At 34.4% G+C, this 20,248-nt stretch overlaps 1 protein-coding gene across 1 annotated transcript in view; it reads right to left on the bottom strand.

Moving 5' to 3' along the window:
• Positions 1-2,183: 2,183 nt before the first annotated feature.
• The window catches only part of LOC147069708 (uncharacterized), a 31,440-nt gene continuing 13,375 nt past the window's right edge, over positions 2,184-20,248 (bottom strand). The window contains exons 8-16 of the mRNA XM_085950728.1: positions 19,779-19,991; positions 12,742-12,894; positions 12,116-12,262; positions 10,242-11,153; positions 9,610-9,824; positions 8,463-8,576; positions 6,821-7,027; positions 4,702-4,918; positions 2,184-2,525 (exon numbers count right to left, since the gene is read on the bottom strand). Of these exons, the coding sequence (XP_085806854.1) occupies positions 2,322-2,525; positions 4,702-4,918; positions 6,821-7,027; positions 8,463-8,576; positions 9,610-9,824; positions 10,242-11,153; positions 12,116-12,262; positions 12,742-12,894; positions 19,779-19,991 (2,382 nt within the window). The 3' untranslated portion in view covers positions 2,184-2,321. The remainder of the gene's footprint in view (positions 2,526-4,701; positions 4,919-6,820; positions 7,028-8,462; positions 8,577-9,609; positions 9,825-10,241; positions 11,154-12,115; positions 12,263-12,741; positions 12,895-19,778; positions 19,992-20,248) is intronic.

Below are 20,248 nucleotides of genomic sequence, written 5' to 3'. Positions count from 1 at the left end.
GCTTGTGAGTGAGAGGGGGATATCTTTACCCTACAGCGCGATGTTTAAAAGATTTTTTTTAATGTGCGAAATAGCGAATTGTGCGAAAGTCGAATGTTCGAAAGTCGAGGTCCGCCTGTACCGTTAAAATCCTTAGTGAAAAAATAGACATCTTCTAAAATAATACATTTTTTTAGCAAAAAGGCAGTAATTTCACCCATTCATTGCAGTTACAGCTTGTTTATTATTACTTTGTTTGTATAACACCCTACTAATAAAAATTACCACCGTTTTTTATTAATTCACAGTACTAAAGTTTGAGAAAAAACATATTATGTCATTTATCATCTGTGTGAGAGTCAGCTATTGCCTTCTTCCTTAGAAGGGCAGTTATGATAAAATTAGCTGGACATTAATTAGCTGTCATATTGTATTCATGTGCAAAAAACTCCACACCATTATATACGACCCAGAGGTTGGACAGTCTTTAATATACGACCATACAACATTTTACGGTGAAGTGATATACGGCGAACTGCATACGTACAAATTTCCGGACACGCGTCAATATACGCTACTTAACGTCTAATCTGGACCGAGATACATCTAGAGCTGTCAAAAAAGCTTAATTTGATACTCATACCATGTATTGAGCCTTTTTCTTTTGGTATGACATTGACTAGTTACATCAAATACTGACAAACAAGTGTTTAAACCGTGTTTAGTTTAGAGAAATTTGTGTTTCATCAGAATTAACAATGTGTGGTCTCGTGAAATGTTAAACTACATTTAATTTGATAGTAATGTTCACACGTGTTGACTGTTGAGGTGTTGTACACATGCATTGAATTTTAAAACCTTCAAACAGCGGATTGGACATTAATTGCATTGAGACAGATTTTTACAGAACATTTCTATTATTAATTTGTTAACGCACAGATGTATCTCTTAGTCTGGAGTAGGCATGATTTTTTTAATTTAAATATAACTAAAGTGGTACGCTCAATTTTCTGGTTTGACGTAGAGATTGCTTGATATACGAATGATATTTATTTTGATGTATATTGTAATAATTTTATATGTTCACATGTTTATTTGTTCACAAAATCAACTGGCATTTATTGATATTAATAAAATTGTTATTGTAGGTTAAAAATAATATGATTAATGTATAGTATAAAATAATGTACATAACGTGTAAAATATATAGCAAATCTGAGAACCTCTTTTATAAGTTAATACTGTAAATAAAATTATAATAAATAATTGTTTTTTTTTCTTTTAAACTCCGATACCACTACATCACTGCTCACAGTACTCAAATTCTTTCAGAGTAGAGTGATGTTTGCCCGCAGGAATCTCGGCAAATTTAAAACATACTGTCGAATAAGAACTTCTTGTCCACATGTGTTAAAACTGTGAACTAACAATCCCATCCAAATACTGCTTCCTGCCTGTATAATTACAGGCTGCCAGAATATTCCCATAAAGATATTACGGAAAAAGTTTAGAATGAAGAAGGAAAGACAATGGGTTTGACAGTTTGAGGTTATGAGATTATGAGTAGGTTTCAGTAGCGCCGTGTGCGAAGCATCAGTCATTGGCCAGTTTACGAGTCTCACCAGCAACCAGTTTGTCGGATTTTAGTTTCTCCATGAGCGAAAGGCCTAAGGCCCGTTTCAGACGGGACACCGATGTCGCGCTCGTATTAATAAAGGAGGCGTTTGTATTCGAATAAAGAGGCCTTTGTATTATGTTTATGAACGCCCCAGAGCTAATGAGTCAACGCGTGTCTGGTACACTTTTCTGTCGGCCGCTACATTCTCAAGCCGCCGATACACTTGTTTTTATTACCGCAGCCAGTTTTATCTTCTAATTTATAACGCGAAATTATGTGTTGACTCATTAGCTCTGGTGCGTTCATAAACATAATACAAAGGCCCCTTCATTCGAATACAAAGGCCTCCTATATTATATACGAGCGCGACACCGGTGTCCCGTCTGTAATGGGCCTAAGAGTCAAATTTTTTTAGATGGTGGCCATCTTTAAAGAAACACCACAATTTTTTTTTAAATGATTGTTTTAATTCAAAATTTGAAATAAAGAAATTGAATGTCACAATATAATGTTTGAGGCTTTCACGGTTGTTTTTTATCGTAGTATATTCTTGGGTTTTCACCGTGTCTCCTTCTTCCTTCTTTACTCGACGTTTCGGGCTCGTTGCAGAGGCCATTATCAAGAGATATGACACGGTGAAAACCCAAGAATATACTACGAGAATGTCACAATGTTTCACATTGAAATTCTTCATGAGAGAACTTCTCTATCATCTTGATTGACTTTAATCATCAGTTTCATTATTGGATGATGTGCTTTCGGTGTAGTGGGGCCTCATTTTGGGGAATGGCTTTTTGAGTTTGAGATGAACCAAATTCGTATGAGTTGTCATCGTGGACCTTTGCCGGAAGGTGTCGCCGCAGATTTGACATACGTGCGGCCTCTCCTGCGTGTGCGTGAGAAGATGGATCTTCAAAGTGTTGCCCGTCTAAAATAATAACAAACAACATAAGAACACAATCAAGACCAAGGACATTGAAGACAACACTCGGCAGTAGCGAATTGTGGAGGTAGGCTGTTAATATTCGCCATAAATAGTGCACATTAAACTTCATTCGTATTTGTTTTTATTGAACTAAGACTACAATTTACAGATGTTATTGGTTAATTTTCAAAAATCAATTAAACCCTGCCTAACCAAACCATAATAGTTTTGGTATATTTTGGGTGATATGACAAAATTGTGAATATTTTTTCATTCATACTTATTTGTTTTCGTTGAATTAGGAATACAAATTACACATATTGTTAGTTCATGTTTTTTTAAATCATTTAGTCATCATCTATGTTTAATTGAATTTTAAAAACTAAAACACCAACTGTAAATTGTAGTCTTATTTCAATGAAAACAAATATGTTTCACAGAAAAAGTTTAGTTGTGCACTATTTATGGCGGATCTTAGCAGCCTACTTCCACCCTTCGCCACTGACACTCGGTATACAGACATAGGATCAGAAAACAACAGTAAATTACCCCAAATGAAGTTAAACTTTCAGAGGCCAAAGACCCAAAACATAGGAAGAATCATGTACATAATAAACTATTTTTTTTATTCAACGATGAATTCACATGATTTCAAAATACAACATTCTTTATTGAACATGCATGATTTGGAATCACCTCATAAACATACTATTATATGGTGCTTGCTACTAGGACTCAAACCTACATCCATCGGATTCTGGGCAACGTTTTATCAATGTAGCCACCTGCACTCTACCTACCAGTGACGAAGGGTGGAGCCTACGCTGTAGAGATCCAGCATAAATAATGTACATTAAACTTTATCAGTCATATTTATTTGTTTTAATTGTTTAGTGTGCACTATTTATGTCGGATCTCCACAACCTACCTCCACCCTTCGCCACTGTCATTGTATTATTTTATTTGGGCAGAGAACCAACGGTAATCACCTCAAGAAACCACCGAATCTTAAAAATATTGACATGCACAATTTGAAAAGCCTAACAACGCGGCCAAGCGGTTTACGAGTCAGGCTTTAATGTCGTGGGTCCCAGGTTCGAATCCTGGGTCTGCCAAATACACATATTGTTTTTGAATTTGTGTTTGTAATCTGGTATCAACCTAATAGGTTGAGCAAGTGGCTGACATCCATTTCTCGTAAAAAAACAGAAATCTGTTAATACAAACCTCCACTCTGTGGAAGCCCATATTATGATTAGAGTTAGGTTTCGGGAATTCCCTGACGGGAATTCTCGAGAAATCCCGAATCTTGTGAATTAAAATTTTTAACATTTCGGGAATCTTTTCTCGAGATTTGGGATTTCTTTATTATCAAATAATAATTGAAAAAAAAACAATTTTTCTATATGAAAAAAGTGGACAGAAAACACAAAACGTTCAAAGACTGATCCATTTAACACAATTAAGCCAATGTCGACTCAAAATGAGCGCAATTTTTCAACATCAGGGATTTTTGTGTCTCAAAAGCGTACGCGATTGTCAGACGCAGCGATTATTTTTACGAATTATTTTTGTTTTCCTACTTCTATTTGTTTGTTTTCTTACATAAATAAAAAAAATGGAATTTGTTTGTTTTTACACTGTTTTTAGGATTTTTTACTGTTTTTTTTTAATTTCCCGATATCTCGAGAATTCTTTTCTTAAGTCCCGAATCTCGAGAATCGAAAATTTTCGGGAAATCCCAAATCTCAGCGATTGAGATTTTCTCGGGAAATACCCAACTCTAATTATGATCCTAGTAGGATCGGACATGGTCAATTGAAAGAAGAATGGTTATTTTGTATTTAATATATTTTTCACTACCGTTGTAAAAGAAATCCAAAAACTACAAGTAACACAACGTTATACATAATATTTATTATCTATTATGATTTGGTTTAGGCAGGGTTTAATATAATTTTAAAAACTAATCAACACCATATGCAATTTGTATTCTTAGTTCATTGACAACAAATAATTATGAGTTAAATACTATTTATGTCGGATCTCCACAGCCTACCCCCACCCTTTGCTACTGCACAATGGTGACCGAGCAGCGGGAGTCAAACCCGCTACTAATGGTTCAGAAACTAAATGCAATGATCTCTGAGAAAAAAGCTTATTATATACAATGACGTACAGCCATAACTTTTCCACAGACTTTGCAGGGATGGTCTTTGCGCTTCTCCCTGGCGACCCCGTGCACTGTCATATGGGAACGGAGTATTCCTCGCGAGGTGAACTTGCTCGGGCACCGCCGGCACGCCCACTTCTTCAAGCCCAGGTGGATGGAGTCTACGTGCTCCTGCAACTTCTTCGCAGTGTTGTATCGGTTCGGGCAATCGCTACACGTGAATCTACAAACATATAAACGCAATTTAAACTCGAATATATTTAGTAACATGACGCAAACATGACGTATTTTAAAACGTAAGTTTAAAAGGACAGAAAAAGGTTCAAAAAAAATTATTACACACGCACGACAGTATTTTTTTTCGATAATAGTGATATCAGTACAATAGGGTATATCAGTGGCGAAGAGTGGAGGTACGCTGTTGCGATTTGACGTAAATAGTGCACACTAAACTTTGTCAGCCATACTTAATTGTATTCATTGAACTAAGACCACAAATTGCAGATAATGTTGCTTACACAGAACAGATTAATAAATAGAAATGTAAAAGCCATCGCCATGGACCAAAGTTCTGAAGCAGTGTAGTTTATGATCTGACTGTCATAAAACCCAAGTAAAAAAAAACCGTGTCGACTGTTCCCAAATATTGAAAGCATGTTACATGTTACGTGACAAACTAAAGTAAATATTATTATTATTAAAAATAGCATATTCTTTAACATGTGTTTAAATTTATCCAATTTTTTAACACTTGAGATATTTAGCCTGTTAACCAAACCCAGTAGGGAAAGCCAGTTCCCATTAATTTTGTGTTTCCTGGTTGCTTAATTTTTAAAATTCAATTAAACCCTGCGTAACCAAGCCATAAGAGATAATAGACAATAAAATATTTGTCTATCTGTAAAATATCTAAAATTATGTCATCAAATACATTGAATTTTAAAAAACTAACCAGCACCATCTGCAAATTGTATTCTTACAGCCGTATTCATACAGTCACAAACTGCACTCAACGCAGTTAGTGGTTTATCGGCCGAATAACAAAACTATAAAAAATGCATAAGTCACAAAGATGCGTACAGGAATGCGCACCAAACTTAAAATGGCGGCGATCAGCGCGATCTGTCAGTGTCACTTAAAAATACGTCTAAAATGAGTTTATCACAACAAGCGTTCAGTAGGTTTAGTTCGTCTTGATTGAAGTTAACTGCCCGTCGTCGTTGGGCTATAGATGGATTCATGATGGTAAAAATGCTAAAATTGTAAAAATGTTTACAGATATCGAGGATCGATGGAAATGTCAATATTGTCATTGAATCCACGAAGCTGTATTGCCATATTATGGAAATATTTACTGGGTATACTTTATCCTTTTGTCCATTAAGAAGTATAAAATACATATGATATTATAACAAATAAATTATTTTCATGTTAATGTTCATGATAATTATTCATTTATAATTATTAAATTTATATGATACCGTTTGCACATTTTTACACCTATTCACAATTTCAAAATTTTAAATTAATTATCAGGGAATCAAAATTTAAGAGTTGGTAACATTAGTTACGGCATGACGCGTATTACGTCAGCGACGTGACGTCACTATTCAACGGACTCTATTTAGGTTTATGCATGCAAATTTGCATTAAATAGCTTGAATGCAGTTTGCTGTTATATGCATACGCCAGTTAGTTTAATGAAAATAAATATGTATAAATGATAAAATTTTGTATGCACTATTTTATGTCAGATCTAGCTCGGAAAAGCCTACCTCCACCCCTCGCCACCGATATAATAGTATTTAACTATATTCTGTACCATTTGTGCATTTGCCATTGGTGAGTGTTCATATTGCCTAAAGATGCCGAAAGACGAAACCCGGGTCACTAAAAATGATTTAAATGGAAAAGTACAAAACTTAAATTAATTAAAATTTTATTTCGAATTCCACCAAGTATCGATAGAGTATTTTAAAATAAATTAGGTGCTGGTTTCCTGAATTATTTCGTGGGCTTTAGTCCTCTCACCAAATGAAACTGTGACAGTATTCACTCTACCAACAAAGTTAGTGTAGCACACGTAAAAAAGGTGACAATATGTCTGTGATTAGAAATAAATTACGTGGGACTGTCCGGATCGATGTGTTTGGACGAATTCTTGAAGTGAGAACTGAGCGACATCTTTGACTTGAAAGCCTGGTCGCACTCCACGCAGTAGAAGTCTCTCCGATTCGAGTGCTTGATGGAGTGCATTCTCACCTCGTTGCGCGTCACAAACTTGTGGTGGCAGATCTCGCACTCAAAGTTCTTCACGCCTTCATGTACGCGCCTGTGAAACACACGCATAACATCACAATCTTAAACACTTAAGCCATACTATTTTCATTATACGGCTTATCATATAATGGCATTTGTGTTTAGGGCTCAATTATATTCGACTAAAATATTATATCCATATTCCATAAAAAAATGTACAAATAAACAATTGTCGATGGAAATATTTGGACCAGTGAATCTATTCTATACACAAGGCGGCTATCGACGATAGTTTATCATATTTATGTATTGAGGTATTATAATTTGCTATAATAAGTTAGCTGTCTAAACTATCTATCTCGCTCTAAAAGTTAACATAGCCAAGAGAGGGGCTATTAAAAAATAGCACTTTTTGACAGTTCAGACGGTTAACTTATTGTAACAATTAACCGCCTCAATACATAAATATGGTAAACTACCCTCGACAGCCGCCGATAACAACCTTGCATATAGAATAGATGCTCAGAACATTCAATAATAAAAATGTTATAACCTACAAAAACATTGCGTCAATTGCCTGTCATTTATAACTCCCTTGCAACCCACTGAAATAAAAAATATGGGACTCAAAAATGTGTAAAATTGCAGAAAATAAGAAACGTTTTATCACATTGGTGGTGTGGCGTGATACGTGTGAGGTGACTTTGGTGTAGTTGCGATACATTTATATACACTATAATACATAGGCTAGAGAGAGTTTTATGAAATTTTAGGTTGTGATCGTTGTCTAATAGAGTGATAAATAGATCAAGTGTAGAGGTTCTACCCAACTCTACAACTGACACGTTATTGTCTATTAGAGCATAGACAATGGCGAGTCGGAAATGACAGTTGTCTAGAGACCTTGAATCTATGTAGAGGTTACAAGGGCGCTCAGCCCTTTTCCAAATTATCAAGTTAAGAGTCATGTTAAACCTTGACACTCAAAACATAGTTTCATATAACTTCATGCTATCTGCCGTGTAATAACCACTAATGTATTTGTGCCATATAAACGATACAAATACCAACTTTGCTTCAACTTTTTTTTTTTTTTTGACCATCTCCGATCCTAATAGGATCATATGGGCCTCTACAGAGTAGAGGTTTGTATTAACAGATTTTGTTTTTTACGAGAAATGGATGTCAGCCACTTGCTCAACCTATTAGGTCCATACCCTATACCCTGACTCATACACAAATTGATAAACAATATGTGTACTTGCCAGACCCAGGATTCGAACCTGGGCCCCACGGCGTGATAGTCCAACGCTTATACCGCTTATCCACCGAGGGCTTCAACACTGCCCATGCAATATCACATGTCACATACAAAAGCAACCGTCTGAATATAAAATAATAATGGGATTAGTTGAATAAACGAGTAACAACTACACTCCTTATACAGGTAACCAATAAAAAGCCCGCCATTGGTTGAAAATAATGTAAGCAGGTATTATCATACTAACGCAATGTGATCGTGCATCGTAGCGGCCTGCATAAAGGTCCTCGGACACTGCGGGCATTTGGTCCGGTTGCCAGGATCATGACATTTCAAGTGGCGAGTGTAATGGCGCCAATTTCTGAAATAATAAATGAAAAATAAACATAATTAATACGTTAATTTCCCTTATACAAGGGCACACAAGTGAAACCGTATCCAGAAATTTGTACGTTTGCAGTTCACCGTATCACACTTAACCGTGAAATGTTGTATGTTGTATCGGAAATATATGGTCGTATATTAAAGACCGTCCAACCTCTTTGGGTCGTATAGTACTGAGATAAAATTCATGTCTAAATAAAACACGGTTCTTGTCGGTTTACAGGAAGCCAGCGGCAAACAAATTTTGAAAATAGCCGATATACTAGATTATTTGTTCGGTTAGGTTAGGTTTTCATTCTTGAATTCAGGATTTTGCCAAAATCGGCTATTAAAATTGAATTAATGTTCATATTGAATCTAATAAAATTTTGTATAGTATACGGTCATCTCTTTCCGATAAGAAAGTTCCCAACGAACTGTGCTACGGTGAAATGTAATACATACAATTTACACGTAACGTTTCAGAGGTTATTTTATAATCCAATGCAAACAAAACATCAAAAGCTTGCATTGATATATCGAAGAAATAAAAGCAGTAATCGTCTGGTTTGCTTATATACTATATCTTAATAATATTTATCTATTATACATAAAAAAAATAATGTGCAATAGCACATGTCCTGATGCAGATTTCCCCAGTGGTTGGCAACGGGCAAGTTCGATAGCTTCGGCATCGAGTGTCGATAGCTTTAAATATCTCGGGGTGCACATCACGGGAGATGGCACTGCTCAAATAGAGCTCACTATCCGAACGGGAATGGCTGCAGCAACATTCAACTCGATGCGGAGTATCTGGGACACATGACTGTACTAGGTTAAAACCAAATGACGCTTATTCGACATTCGGAGCTACGGGATGCTGGCATGACCTGGGAAGATGCAAGAAGACTCACTAGCGACAGGGATTCTTGAAGGCGCCGTGTGGAATCCATATGCTCCCAACTAATGGGCGGACATGGTCGCAGAAGAAAAAGATTATACACACGACAACATGGAGTTGAATATTTTACTTGCAAATCTTGCCGCAGGTTTCGCATACGGGCAGGAGCTCCGACAAGCCGCCGTTGTGCTTGGCGATGTGGTCTGCCATAGCCGGCCGCCCGATGAAGACCTTCCCGCACTGTTTGCACTCCAGCCGCCGTTCGTGTTTCACTGTGTGCAATCGGAGCGACTCGGCGCTCTTGTATCGCTGCCGGCAGATCTGGCATTCGTGGTCTCCGGATAACTGTGAGTAAAAACGAGCGAACTGCAGTGACAAGACTTCTTATCTTGAAAAACACTAGTCGCGAAGACACAATAGCGAATGATAATTTAACAATGAACATTCACTTTGACTTGTACGGAAATATGTTTACTCCTACAAATAATGAAAATAAACATTTATTTGTCGGCATATTTAAATTACGAACAGTGGTAATTGAAGAATGAGATTGGAAGTTAACAGTGATTGTTGCAATAGTTACGCTAATGTTGTCAGTAAATCCAGTAAAAACGTATACAGGCGTTATTACCATAAGTTAATTTCATCATAATTAGATAGGGTGCAGGTTTGAGTCTTGTCTGGCATGATATTTTTTTCAAACAGGTTTGATTCGTAGGTGTTTCCGAATTATGTATGAATAATAAAGTGTTTCCTACTAACCTTAGTGTGACGAACCTGATGATTCTCCCAGTAGACTTTGAACATGTATCCTCGTGCGCACGGCTCACAGTTGAACGGCGAATCGATATACTCTTTAGACTTCCGAGCGTCTTCCATCTCTTTCATTTGCTCCTCGATAGTCAACGTCAAAATATTCGCGCTGCCTTTTCCGAAAACAACCACCGGCGTTCGTCTCATAACCTTGGCCACGTTATCCCCAGGTCTTTTTGATTTCGCAACTGCAGATTTCCGTTTTACCGGCCTTTTGAAAATGGCTTTTCTTTTAATAGGGCTCAGTTTAGAATTTTCATCGCATATTATAACACAACTTTTTTCGGATTTAACACCAACATTAAACTCATCGAAATTATTTAAACCTGTTTCCTTTACTGTTATACTATTATTCTCAATTTTGACTGCCATTTTGTCTTTCGTATTGAGTAATTTTCTATCTGTATTATCAATTTCAAAATTCGAATCTATGTCATTCGAACATTCAAAATATTCAGCAATCGAATTGAATTCTTTTTTAATCTGAACTTCGAAGCACTGATCAGATTTGTCTTTCAATTTTGAAGGAGAATTATTCAACACGGATTCGATACAGAGGGATCTACCTGAAACATCAGTGGACACTAACTCTTGATTCAAATCAAATATCGAATTTTCATAACCGGTTTGAACAGTATAGAATACGTTATTTTGTCTATGATTTGACTGAATTATCGATTGATCTGACAAAGGATCACTACTTTCTACGCAGCTGTCGTTAATGCCATTGGTCAATACATTGCGTTTGTTCGGGTTAGTTAATAAACTCTTCCACTCGACAGTGACAGTCTTCGAAGACGACAGTGGATTACTGTCATAAAACAGTTTACTTCTCTCCATAAGTAAGTCATCCATACTAAACTGGAAAAGAAATACAAAAATGGATGAATTTGTGACAAAAACAGCCTTATTCTACAACCTAAATGTCAAGGATTCCACTTTATAGTGTTTGATGTAATGCAAAGGGTGGAAACGGCAGTCAGAAACATAATATATAAAGAGCATGAGATTTGTAAACGTTTGCATCTAAATATATAATGGAAAATGTTTGTCACTAGTAAACGAGGTATCCGGAGGGGACTTAGGGCCAGATGCTCAATCGTACTTAGTAGCCGCAGAACATTAGGCGCGAAGAAATCGGCCATTTAGTGAGTCAATGTCAAAATTCAAATTCTATTTATCTTCCATATAAACAAAATATTCCATATGCGGATACATACAGGTTACGCTTGACAATTTTGACAAAAATGGCAGATACATTTAAAGTCTGCCACTGATGTTAGGTTAATTTTTCAATAACATCTCTGCAACTGGCCCTTACAACAGCATAAGAATTTAAAACTTAGGTATCAGTGGCGAAGGGTGGAGGTAGGCTGTTAAGATCCAACATAAATAGTACACATTAAACTTTGTCAGTCATACATATTTGTTTTTATTGAACTAAGACTACAATTTACAGACGCCTAAACCAAGCCATAATAGTTTTGGTATATTTTGGGCGATACGACAAAATTGTGCAAACTTTTTCAACTAAATATAATAGATAAAAATATTTTTCTATCTATAAAATATCCGAAGTTATGTATGATTTAATTGCATAATTTTAGATATTTTATAGATAGACAAGTATTTTTTTAATATTATCTATTATGGCTTGGTTTTCGCAGGGATTTATTGAATTTTAAAAACTAACCAACACCGTCTGTAAATTGTAGTCTTATTTCAATGAAAACAAATACATATGACTGATAAAGTTTAGTGTGCACTATTTATGGCGGGTCCTAACAGCCTACCTCCACCCTTCGCCACTGCTAGGTACGTACCTCTCCATTGTTACTTAGACTGATGTTTAATAGATTATATAGAATTCTATTAGAGTATTCGCATTTTGTTTTGAACCTCGTAAAATGTTTTATACTTCGTAAACATGCCAGGCAGAGTCTGTCGGGCAATATACTTTCCTTGGATACCTGCAAAATAATGCATTGTGATGAATATGTAAAATTTTAACATTCAAACTTCTTAAGGCCGTCGGTGAGAGAGTTGTGTTATCACGGAAACTTCATTCTAAGACAAAATGTTACATATTGCTTGTTCTTTGGTGGATAGTTGTGGCAGTCAACAACGCAAGTCTCATCATTCATCAACAAACGCCAATCAAACGAAATACATTTCCACATAAGGAGTGATGCCTTAAGCTTTGTCAGCTAAGGTCAGCCGAACTGGAGATCAAAAACCAAACCAAAACCTACTTATTTTTAGTTTAAATTAAATTTGGCTTGGTTTTTGGTCTTAAAAGATCTCGATCACAAAAAGATATGGAATACTATAAAATTACGGATATATTACTCATATTCACCATATTTTAGACTGAGTAGGTAATATTTCGTCATTGTTTTAAGCACCTAAAAAATCCAATCAGATGTTGGATATATTTCGACATACGTACGTGTATATTGGAAAATTCTGTAAAAGAATTCAAAACTATTTCGTCAGTGGGTGGTATTACATCTGACGAAGTCATCAAACACCCTCTGCAAATGTAATGTTTATAATATTCAAACATTGACGATTGTTGACAATTTTCCATTTTCTTGTTAAATTAATAGCCTTGCATTATAGTAATATACAATTATTTTGAATCTTTTAAAGTTTAAACGTCGAAAATCAGATCGTTTTGACAGTAGAGAATTTTTGACAGTTATGTTGTACCATAAACTATAATATATTATGATAAAAAAGTTATCTGCGATAAAACACAATCATAATAATTTTGTATCAAATCATTTTTTTTAAATTGTGCAAAGTTTAATAATTTATGATTATGATTAAAAATATAATTTCAATAATTTCAAGGTGAATAGTAACCACATGGTGTGAAAAAGTATTTGTTTTTTTAGTGTTGTTTTTGTCTATGACAAACGTAAAATTTTCTTTATTTACTAATATTTTCAAACTCGTTTAAAGTAGGTAGTACCTACCTAGGCTACCTATGATGAGAGAAAGAATCACTTCCACCCAATGACATTAATATGGACGAAGCATCTGGAAAATAAAATGACACTCACTTTGTCGGGTCTGCCGGATGGCGAAATTCATATTTTAATATCGGTATCCTACGCTCAAATGAACATTCTGCTTGCAAGCGGTCTGGCGACACCGCTGGGTCTGCCCATACAAAATTTCTGACTGACAGGTTTCGACTCCGCCGTTATTATCGTGTTACAAAATGCCAATGTGCCTAGTTAAAAATTGTAAAAAAAATCTACTAAGCACTCCAAGAAAGATGGGATATCACTTTTCATTTCAGTACTATTTATTATTGATAAAATGCCATTTTACGATATTGATGAATATTTATTCAATGCAATTGAATGACAGAAACCATTGGACAGACGCCTGTGATGCGCTGGGCTCACATGCGTCTAATTTCCGAGAAGTCGTAAGTAACCTAGAATCTGTTTCTAACGTAATGAGTAATGACACTAATACGCCATTACAATAAAGGTTATATTACTATAAATTCTCGAAGCTTGTATCGCATAATGGAAATGGATACGTCATATGGTCACGTGACGTCTACCTATACATCTGTGAATGACTTTCATGCACAATTTCTCATGCGCGCCGATATGAAGTGAGTTGTCCATTTAATATGTCATTGCTTCCACCAGCTATATTTTTTTCCCAGTTCGATCATAAGATCATATAGGCCATGGATGGCGAACCTACGCGAACGTTTCATTTTGAAGAGAAAAGAAACTACCTATTATTTTATATAATATAATCAAAAAATATTCTTTTATAAAAAAGTTTTACAAATAAATATATGAGTACCTACCTACCTACTTACTTAAATATAATATTAAAAAATAATGACGACATAACCATGCGTATTTTCTTCGGTTTTTTATATTATGTTTACCAATCGATGCGCAAATGGAAACGTCAAAATTCATGCATAAATGACAAATCGCATTGTATAAAAAATTGCAGGCAAATCCTTTTCAAGAATAATCATTATGTGTAATGTAAATAAATAATTGCATTGGTCAGTCCTTAGGATCGTGCAATTAAAAATATTCAATCAACAAAACTTATGAAATTAATTATCGGCAGTCATTCAAATATAATACTTAGCTGCTTGTTATTTTGCCTCAAACATAATCTCTAAAAATGGAAAACGGTTCAGTGATGGAGTATAAAATAAGAAAGAAGATTGGTTTAAATGCTTCCACAATCTTTCGTGAAAACATGGATCAAAATATTCAAAGAATAAATAATATGCCTTCGGGTAGAAATACGATGAAAGATTATCAAGAAGTCAATTGCATTTTTTAGCTATTTTAATAGAATTCTTAAAAACTATTTTTTTAGAAGACTTGAAAAACTTTTTTTTTCGCCATGAAAACTGCTTGGCATGTCAGTCGAAAAATATTATTTGGGAAATTTTGGCACGCGTACGTAAAAAGGTTCGCCAACCCTGATATAGGCCATCACAGAATGTAGGTTGTTTAACAGATTGTTTTGGTTTTGACGAGAAGTGGATGTTAATTTATTATGTTATCAGTTATAGCCACTTGCTCAAGTTGTTAGGTAGGTACTTAGGTTTGTTATTTAAGTAAATTAAAAATACAATCAAATCGTAAGAATTTATATACCTACCTACCTAACATTTTGGTAGTTGTTCATAAGTATCAAGTCGTTCCCTATCAAATATTTTATAATAATGACAGCGGTATTATCAGATATTTGATTCCAATCAATATCAAATTAATGTTCTTATTGAATCTAATATAATTGGAAAATTAGTCTGCAATGCTTCACAATGCGTTATTAATTGATCTTAACGCTATACAGCTCTCTTTCCGGTAAGGCAGGTTGCGTGAACTGTGCTATGATGAAAATTTTATGTAATATGTACAATTTACATGTAACTCAATTTTATTGCTTTTTATAATACTAATGTAAAGATAATAATTATCCTCACTTAGGTCTTAGATCATGGGTGGGTGTCAACTTGTGGCCCGTGGAGCAGTGAGAAAATAAAAATAATATCAAATGCTGCCGCTAGATGTGCTAACTTCGCAAATTGGGATACGATATTGGGTCAAGATTTTAAAAAGCACCGTGTGCTTTTTGCTGCATTTGCAACGCCATTCTCCGTAGACATGAATTTATTACCGGTTAATTTACAAATGGAACGTTGTGAAATATATTGCGATGAACAGTTAAAAGAGAAATTCGATCAGGTTGGTTTGGAAGAGTTTTACAAAACATATTTGGACAAGGAGAAATATCCAGCATTTTACAAACATGCTCTAATGATGACCTCGCTATTTGGAAACACTTACATGTGTGAACAGCTTTTTAGTCAGATGAAGCATATCAAATCCCGAGTGAGAACACGAATCACTGATGTGCATTTGGAAAACTATTTGTGTGCAGGAACAACCTCACTCGATATCGATATTGATGCACTTAGTTCTGCTACACAAAATCAAACTTCTCACTAAAATTTATTATTCTAATATCATATTTTATTATTTAAAAAAAGTCTTATCTAATAAATTTGTTTGATTCTCGTTTTTGTTTTATTTTATTAACATATAATATATATTTCTTTTTTGTTTTGTATAATAAAAAAAATCGTTTGTGCGGCTCGGTAGGAAATCTCATTTTTAGAATCTGGCCCGGCTGCTGAAAAGGTTGGCCACCCATGTCTTAGATGGTTCAGCAGTTTTATATTTAACTTATTTTATTACAAAATCATGTTGTCTGTTAATGGCATCTTAGGTAAAATAGTGCAGTCTGCTACTAATGAATCGCAGCTAAATTATACAGTAGATCACAAGCCCTTTTATTAATCTTCACTTACTAATATATTTCAACCGCATCTCGTAGAGGTGTTCTTCAATATCTCTGGGTACACCTGAAATTACATTGTTGTTCATCCCAATGCCGCTACATTCTAATCCTTTTGGTTGAGCAGCCATCTTTGTCTTGGATGTCCCTCGGTAGATCCGTACATAGTCCGTCTTGTTAGCCAAGGATGCCAATTACAATATTGGTACCGATTATCTTTTTCAGATACGATACCAATATCAAGCATCAATACTTTCATTGGACGTTGGAATTTCCTTTTGAGAAGAATAAAAAAAGACAGACATAACCTTTTGATACCACACATCAGTGTTAATTTTTCTTGTGATATCGCACCGTGAGTGTAAAACCAGGGCATCTGCAAATTTTTCAATTTCAAAATTAAATGCAAAACGACTGCAAAAGTCCTGAACTTGATAATGGGAAAGTGAAGTAACTGAAAGAACATGCAATATAATGTAGATATAAACCAATTATGGTTTTTTTAGAAACTTTATTTCGTCGCTGTAGATATCAAGGGAGCCAAGTCACAAATTTGGCGAAAATGAGTAAAGTATACAAAAGCATTTTAAAATCATCAAAGATGCAGTGGTCAATGGATTTAAGCCACAAAACTCTTTTGACTACATTTTTTGTACATTTCAATATTCAGTGGTCAAGAGATATAACACACAAACTTCTAAGATACTATTTTTTTTAGTTATTTGTACAAAATAATAAAAAGATAACACCACAAAGTATATTGTATGTTGAAAGTTTCACCGTTATATCTTTAAAAACAAAAAAGTTCAATAAAAAAATGTTACTTACAAATCTTTGAGTGCCTGTTTCTCAGCAATATGATTTTGTGGACTGGCTCCCTTGACATCTACGGCGACGATTTGTCCTAACAAAACGAAGACTTCAAACCCTAATATCTCCAAAATATGTCTTTTGCACATGTCTTAGTTTTACACTCACAGTGCGATATTAACACAGCTCTAGTAGTATTGTACCTTGTATTGATCGTTTTTCTTTCAGTATGACAGGATTAGTTACATCAAATACAGACAAACAAGTGTTTAAACCTTGTTTAGTTTAGAAAAAAATTTGTTTCATTTAGTGTTGTTTTAATTAAGTCGTACAGATTTCGACATCGTAAACTGTTTTAACTACATTTAATTTGATAGTAATATTTACATGTATTGAGTATTTACATTTGAGGTGTTCTAGACATGCATTGAGTTTTAAAACCTTCAAACAGTGGACGGCGCACGGACATCTGCGTTGTGACAAGATTTTTACAAAGCATTTCGCACACTGAGATCTATAGGGTCATAAGTGCAAAAAAAACAAAAATTACTTATGAATGCAGCAAAAAAAAATCTATTTTTAATGCTATATGGCATTAACTGCTACTTGGAAGCAGTGGCCTCCTACACAATTGTGTCCATATGATTATTTTATATTTAAAATTAAAATTTAGAGTTATATAGAGGCATTATCTTACATGAGGCCCTTTTGCCTAAAAAATATTTCATCTTTGGTACAATATTTATTGTGCTGGACCGCCGTATTTTTCAGCAGCCTACTGCAATTAATTAAATTATAGATAATTATTTAACATTCAAACTCAAATTACTCAAGATCATGTTATTTGCAGTTATGACCCTATAGATATCAGTGTGCGATTTGTATTATTAATTGTTGACGTACACACATGTATCTTGGTCTGGAGAACGCATGATTTTTTTTTTAAATATAACGAAGGTGGTACGTTCAATTTCCTGGTTTGATGGAGAGACTGCTCTGACATATGAATGATGTTTATTTTGATGTATATTGTAATAATTTCATATGTTCTAAGTACTAGAGGTGGGAAAACTGGTCGATTTTGAAGACTAAGTATACTTACTACCAGTATAAAAAAATACTTAGTATCAAAACTTGTTCCAAAATACTTACTGGTATTTGGAATACTATATAGAGCGGTTGACGTGCGTATACGACATAAGTCTCATACTAAACTGGAACTTAACCCCATATTAGTATTTGATATATCGGCTTCAATAGAATCGCTAAAAATACACTGAGCTGGGCTTTTCGAAATGTCCCATTTATTATAAAATTTTAAACACATTTTAAATTTATGAGTTGTTTTTATGTTATGTTATAATATTCTTGTTAACACAAAATGAATAACAATGATTTTTTTTTTATTGTAAACTGCGTCACCTCAGTCACCTCACCACATTTCGCAGGGAATAATATGCTGCTACAGAAAATTTATGCCCTATTTGTTCATACATAAGATGAAGTCATTCGCATGCATAGACTAATAAATTAAAATATAATTATATACAAGTACTACCTCGCTCGCGCGCATTTAATGTCAATAGTATTGAAAGTCTACCACTAGCCAGCGACTCGCGATGATATCATCACAAGTTTTATGGAACAAGTTTATTGAGCCACACGTACTGAGTGTGGGTAGTTTCATCCGATACTTGAGTACACAAACCGGTGACAGTATTTCCAACTCACCTCTACTAAGTACCTAGTATAGTCCCTATTGAAAACAAAATCAACTGGCTTTTATTGATATTAATAAAATTATTATGGTAGGTTAAAAATAATATTATGATTAATATGTATTGTAAATTAATAAATAAATAAACTTGCAGGAGAACTTCACACTACTGCAATGGCATTTATTTGCCAATTTGCAGGGCGTATGAAGACAATCTGTCGTGATGAATAGAAAAGGAGTTAATAAAGAACTACAGTTCGGCATCACTATTTAGATAAAAATCATTTATAACTGTACTCAAGTGAGTGATCATAATGAACATAAAAAATGGAAGCCATTACTTAAATGAGAAAATTGGAAAGGTAACTGAGCGATGGTTACCAACTTAACTATGCTCCATGCGTTTGCTAAATCATTTCAAATTTTATAACAAAAATAATTACAAGATAAAAAGAACATTTTATACACCACTTTTTTAAATTTTCTGTTGAATCATATAAACTTGAACAATTCTATGTATTAATAAAAACTTTTTATTGTACTTGATAGAAATACTTAATAAATATTATAGAATACTGAAATGTCATTTTGACATATCATATTAATTTCCATAGTAACGCATGTATATATTAATAATTTAGTTGCTAGGACCCCCTTAGCAACTAACAATAATAACTTTCCATACAAGACAGAATTAACTGAAAATGAATTCAATTCTGGTTAAAAATGGCTAAAAGCATTAAAATAATGCATTGTCGCCGTGTTCTGACATATTCTAAAAGTTTCAAAGGTCTAGCTAGTCGGGAAGTTAGTTAAAAATCGTCAATCGTCCAATACAAATTTTGGACAAACAAGAAAAAAAATGTACTGGACACACAAGAAAAAATCTGTACCGGACAAACAAGAATACGAGCTAATAAAAACGTGGTAAAATAACATATAAGACTCTTTCTATTTAGAGTCCAAATTTTTTGGACGGCGGTCATCTTTAGAGAAACGCCAGAATATTTTTTAAATGATTGTTTTAATTCAAAATTCGAAAACGTACACATAAATAAATTGAATGTCATAATGTTTCACATTGAAATTCTTCATGGGAGAACTTCTCTGTCATTTTGATCAACTTTACTTCTGTCAGTTTCTTTTTTTCCCTTCATTTTGGGGAACGGCTTTTTGAGTTTGAGATGAACCAAATTTGTGTGAGTTGCCATCGTGGACCTTTGCCGGAAGGTGTCACCGCAAATTTGACATATGTGCGGCCTCTCCTGCGTGTGCGTGAGAAGGTGGATCTTCAAAGTGGTACCCGTCTAAAATAATAATTAACAACATAAAAACATAATCAAAACCAAGGACATTGAAGACAACACTCGGTACACAGGCATAGGATCAGGAAACAACGGTAAATTACTTCAAATGCGGTGAAAATTTTAGAGGCCCAAAACATCTACATAATAAACTATTTTTTTTATTCAACGATCAATTCACATGATTTCAAAATACAACATTCTTTATTGAACATGCATAATTTGGAATATCTTCACAAACATACATACATATTAGGAGA

The sequence above is a fragment of the Rhyacophila brunnea genome, unplaced genomic scaffold (genome assembly GCF_057557595.1).
Source record: "Rhyacophila brunnea isolate RB1 unplaced genomic scaffold, BYU_Rbru_1.0 scaffold_23, whole genome shotgun sequence".
Lineage (NCBI taxonomy): Eukaryota > Metazoa > Arthropoda > Insecta > Trichoptera > Rhyacophilidae > Rhyacophila > Rhyacophila brunnea.
The sequence above is the reverse complement of the archived record's forward strand: the minus strand, read 5'-3'. Positions and strand labels throughout refer to the sequence as shown.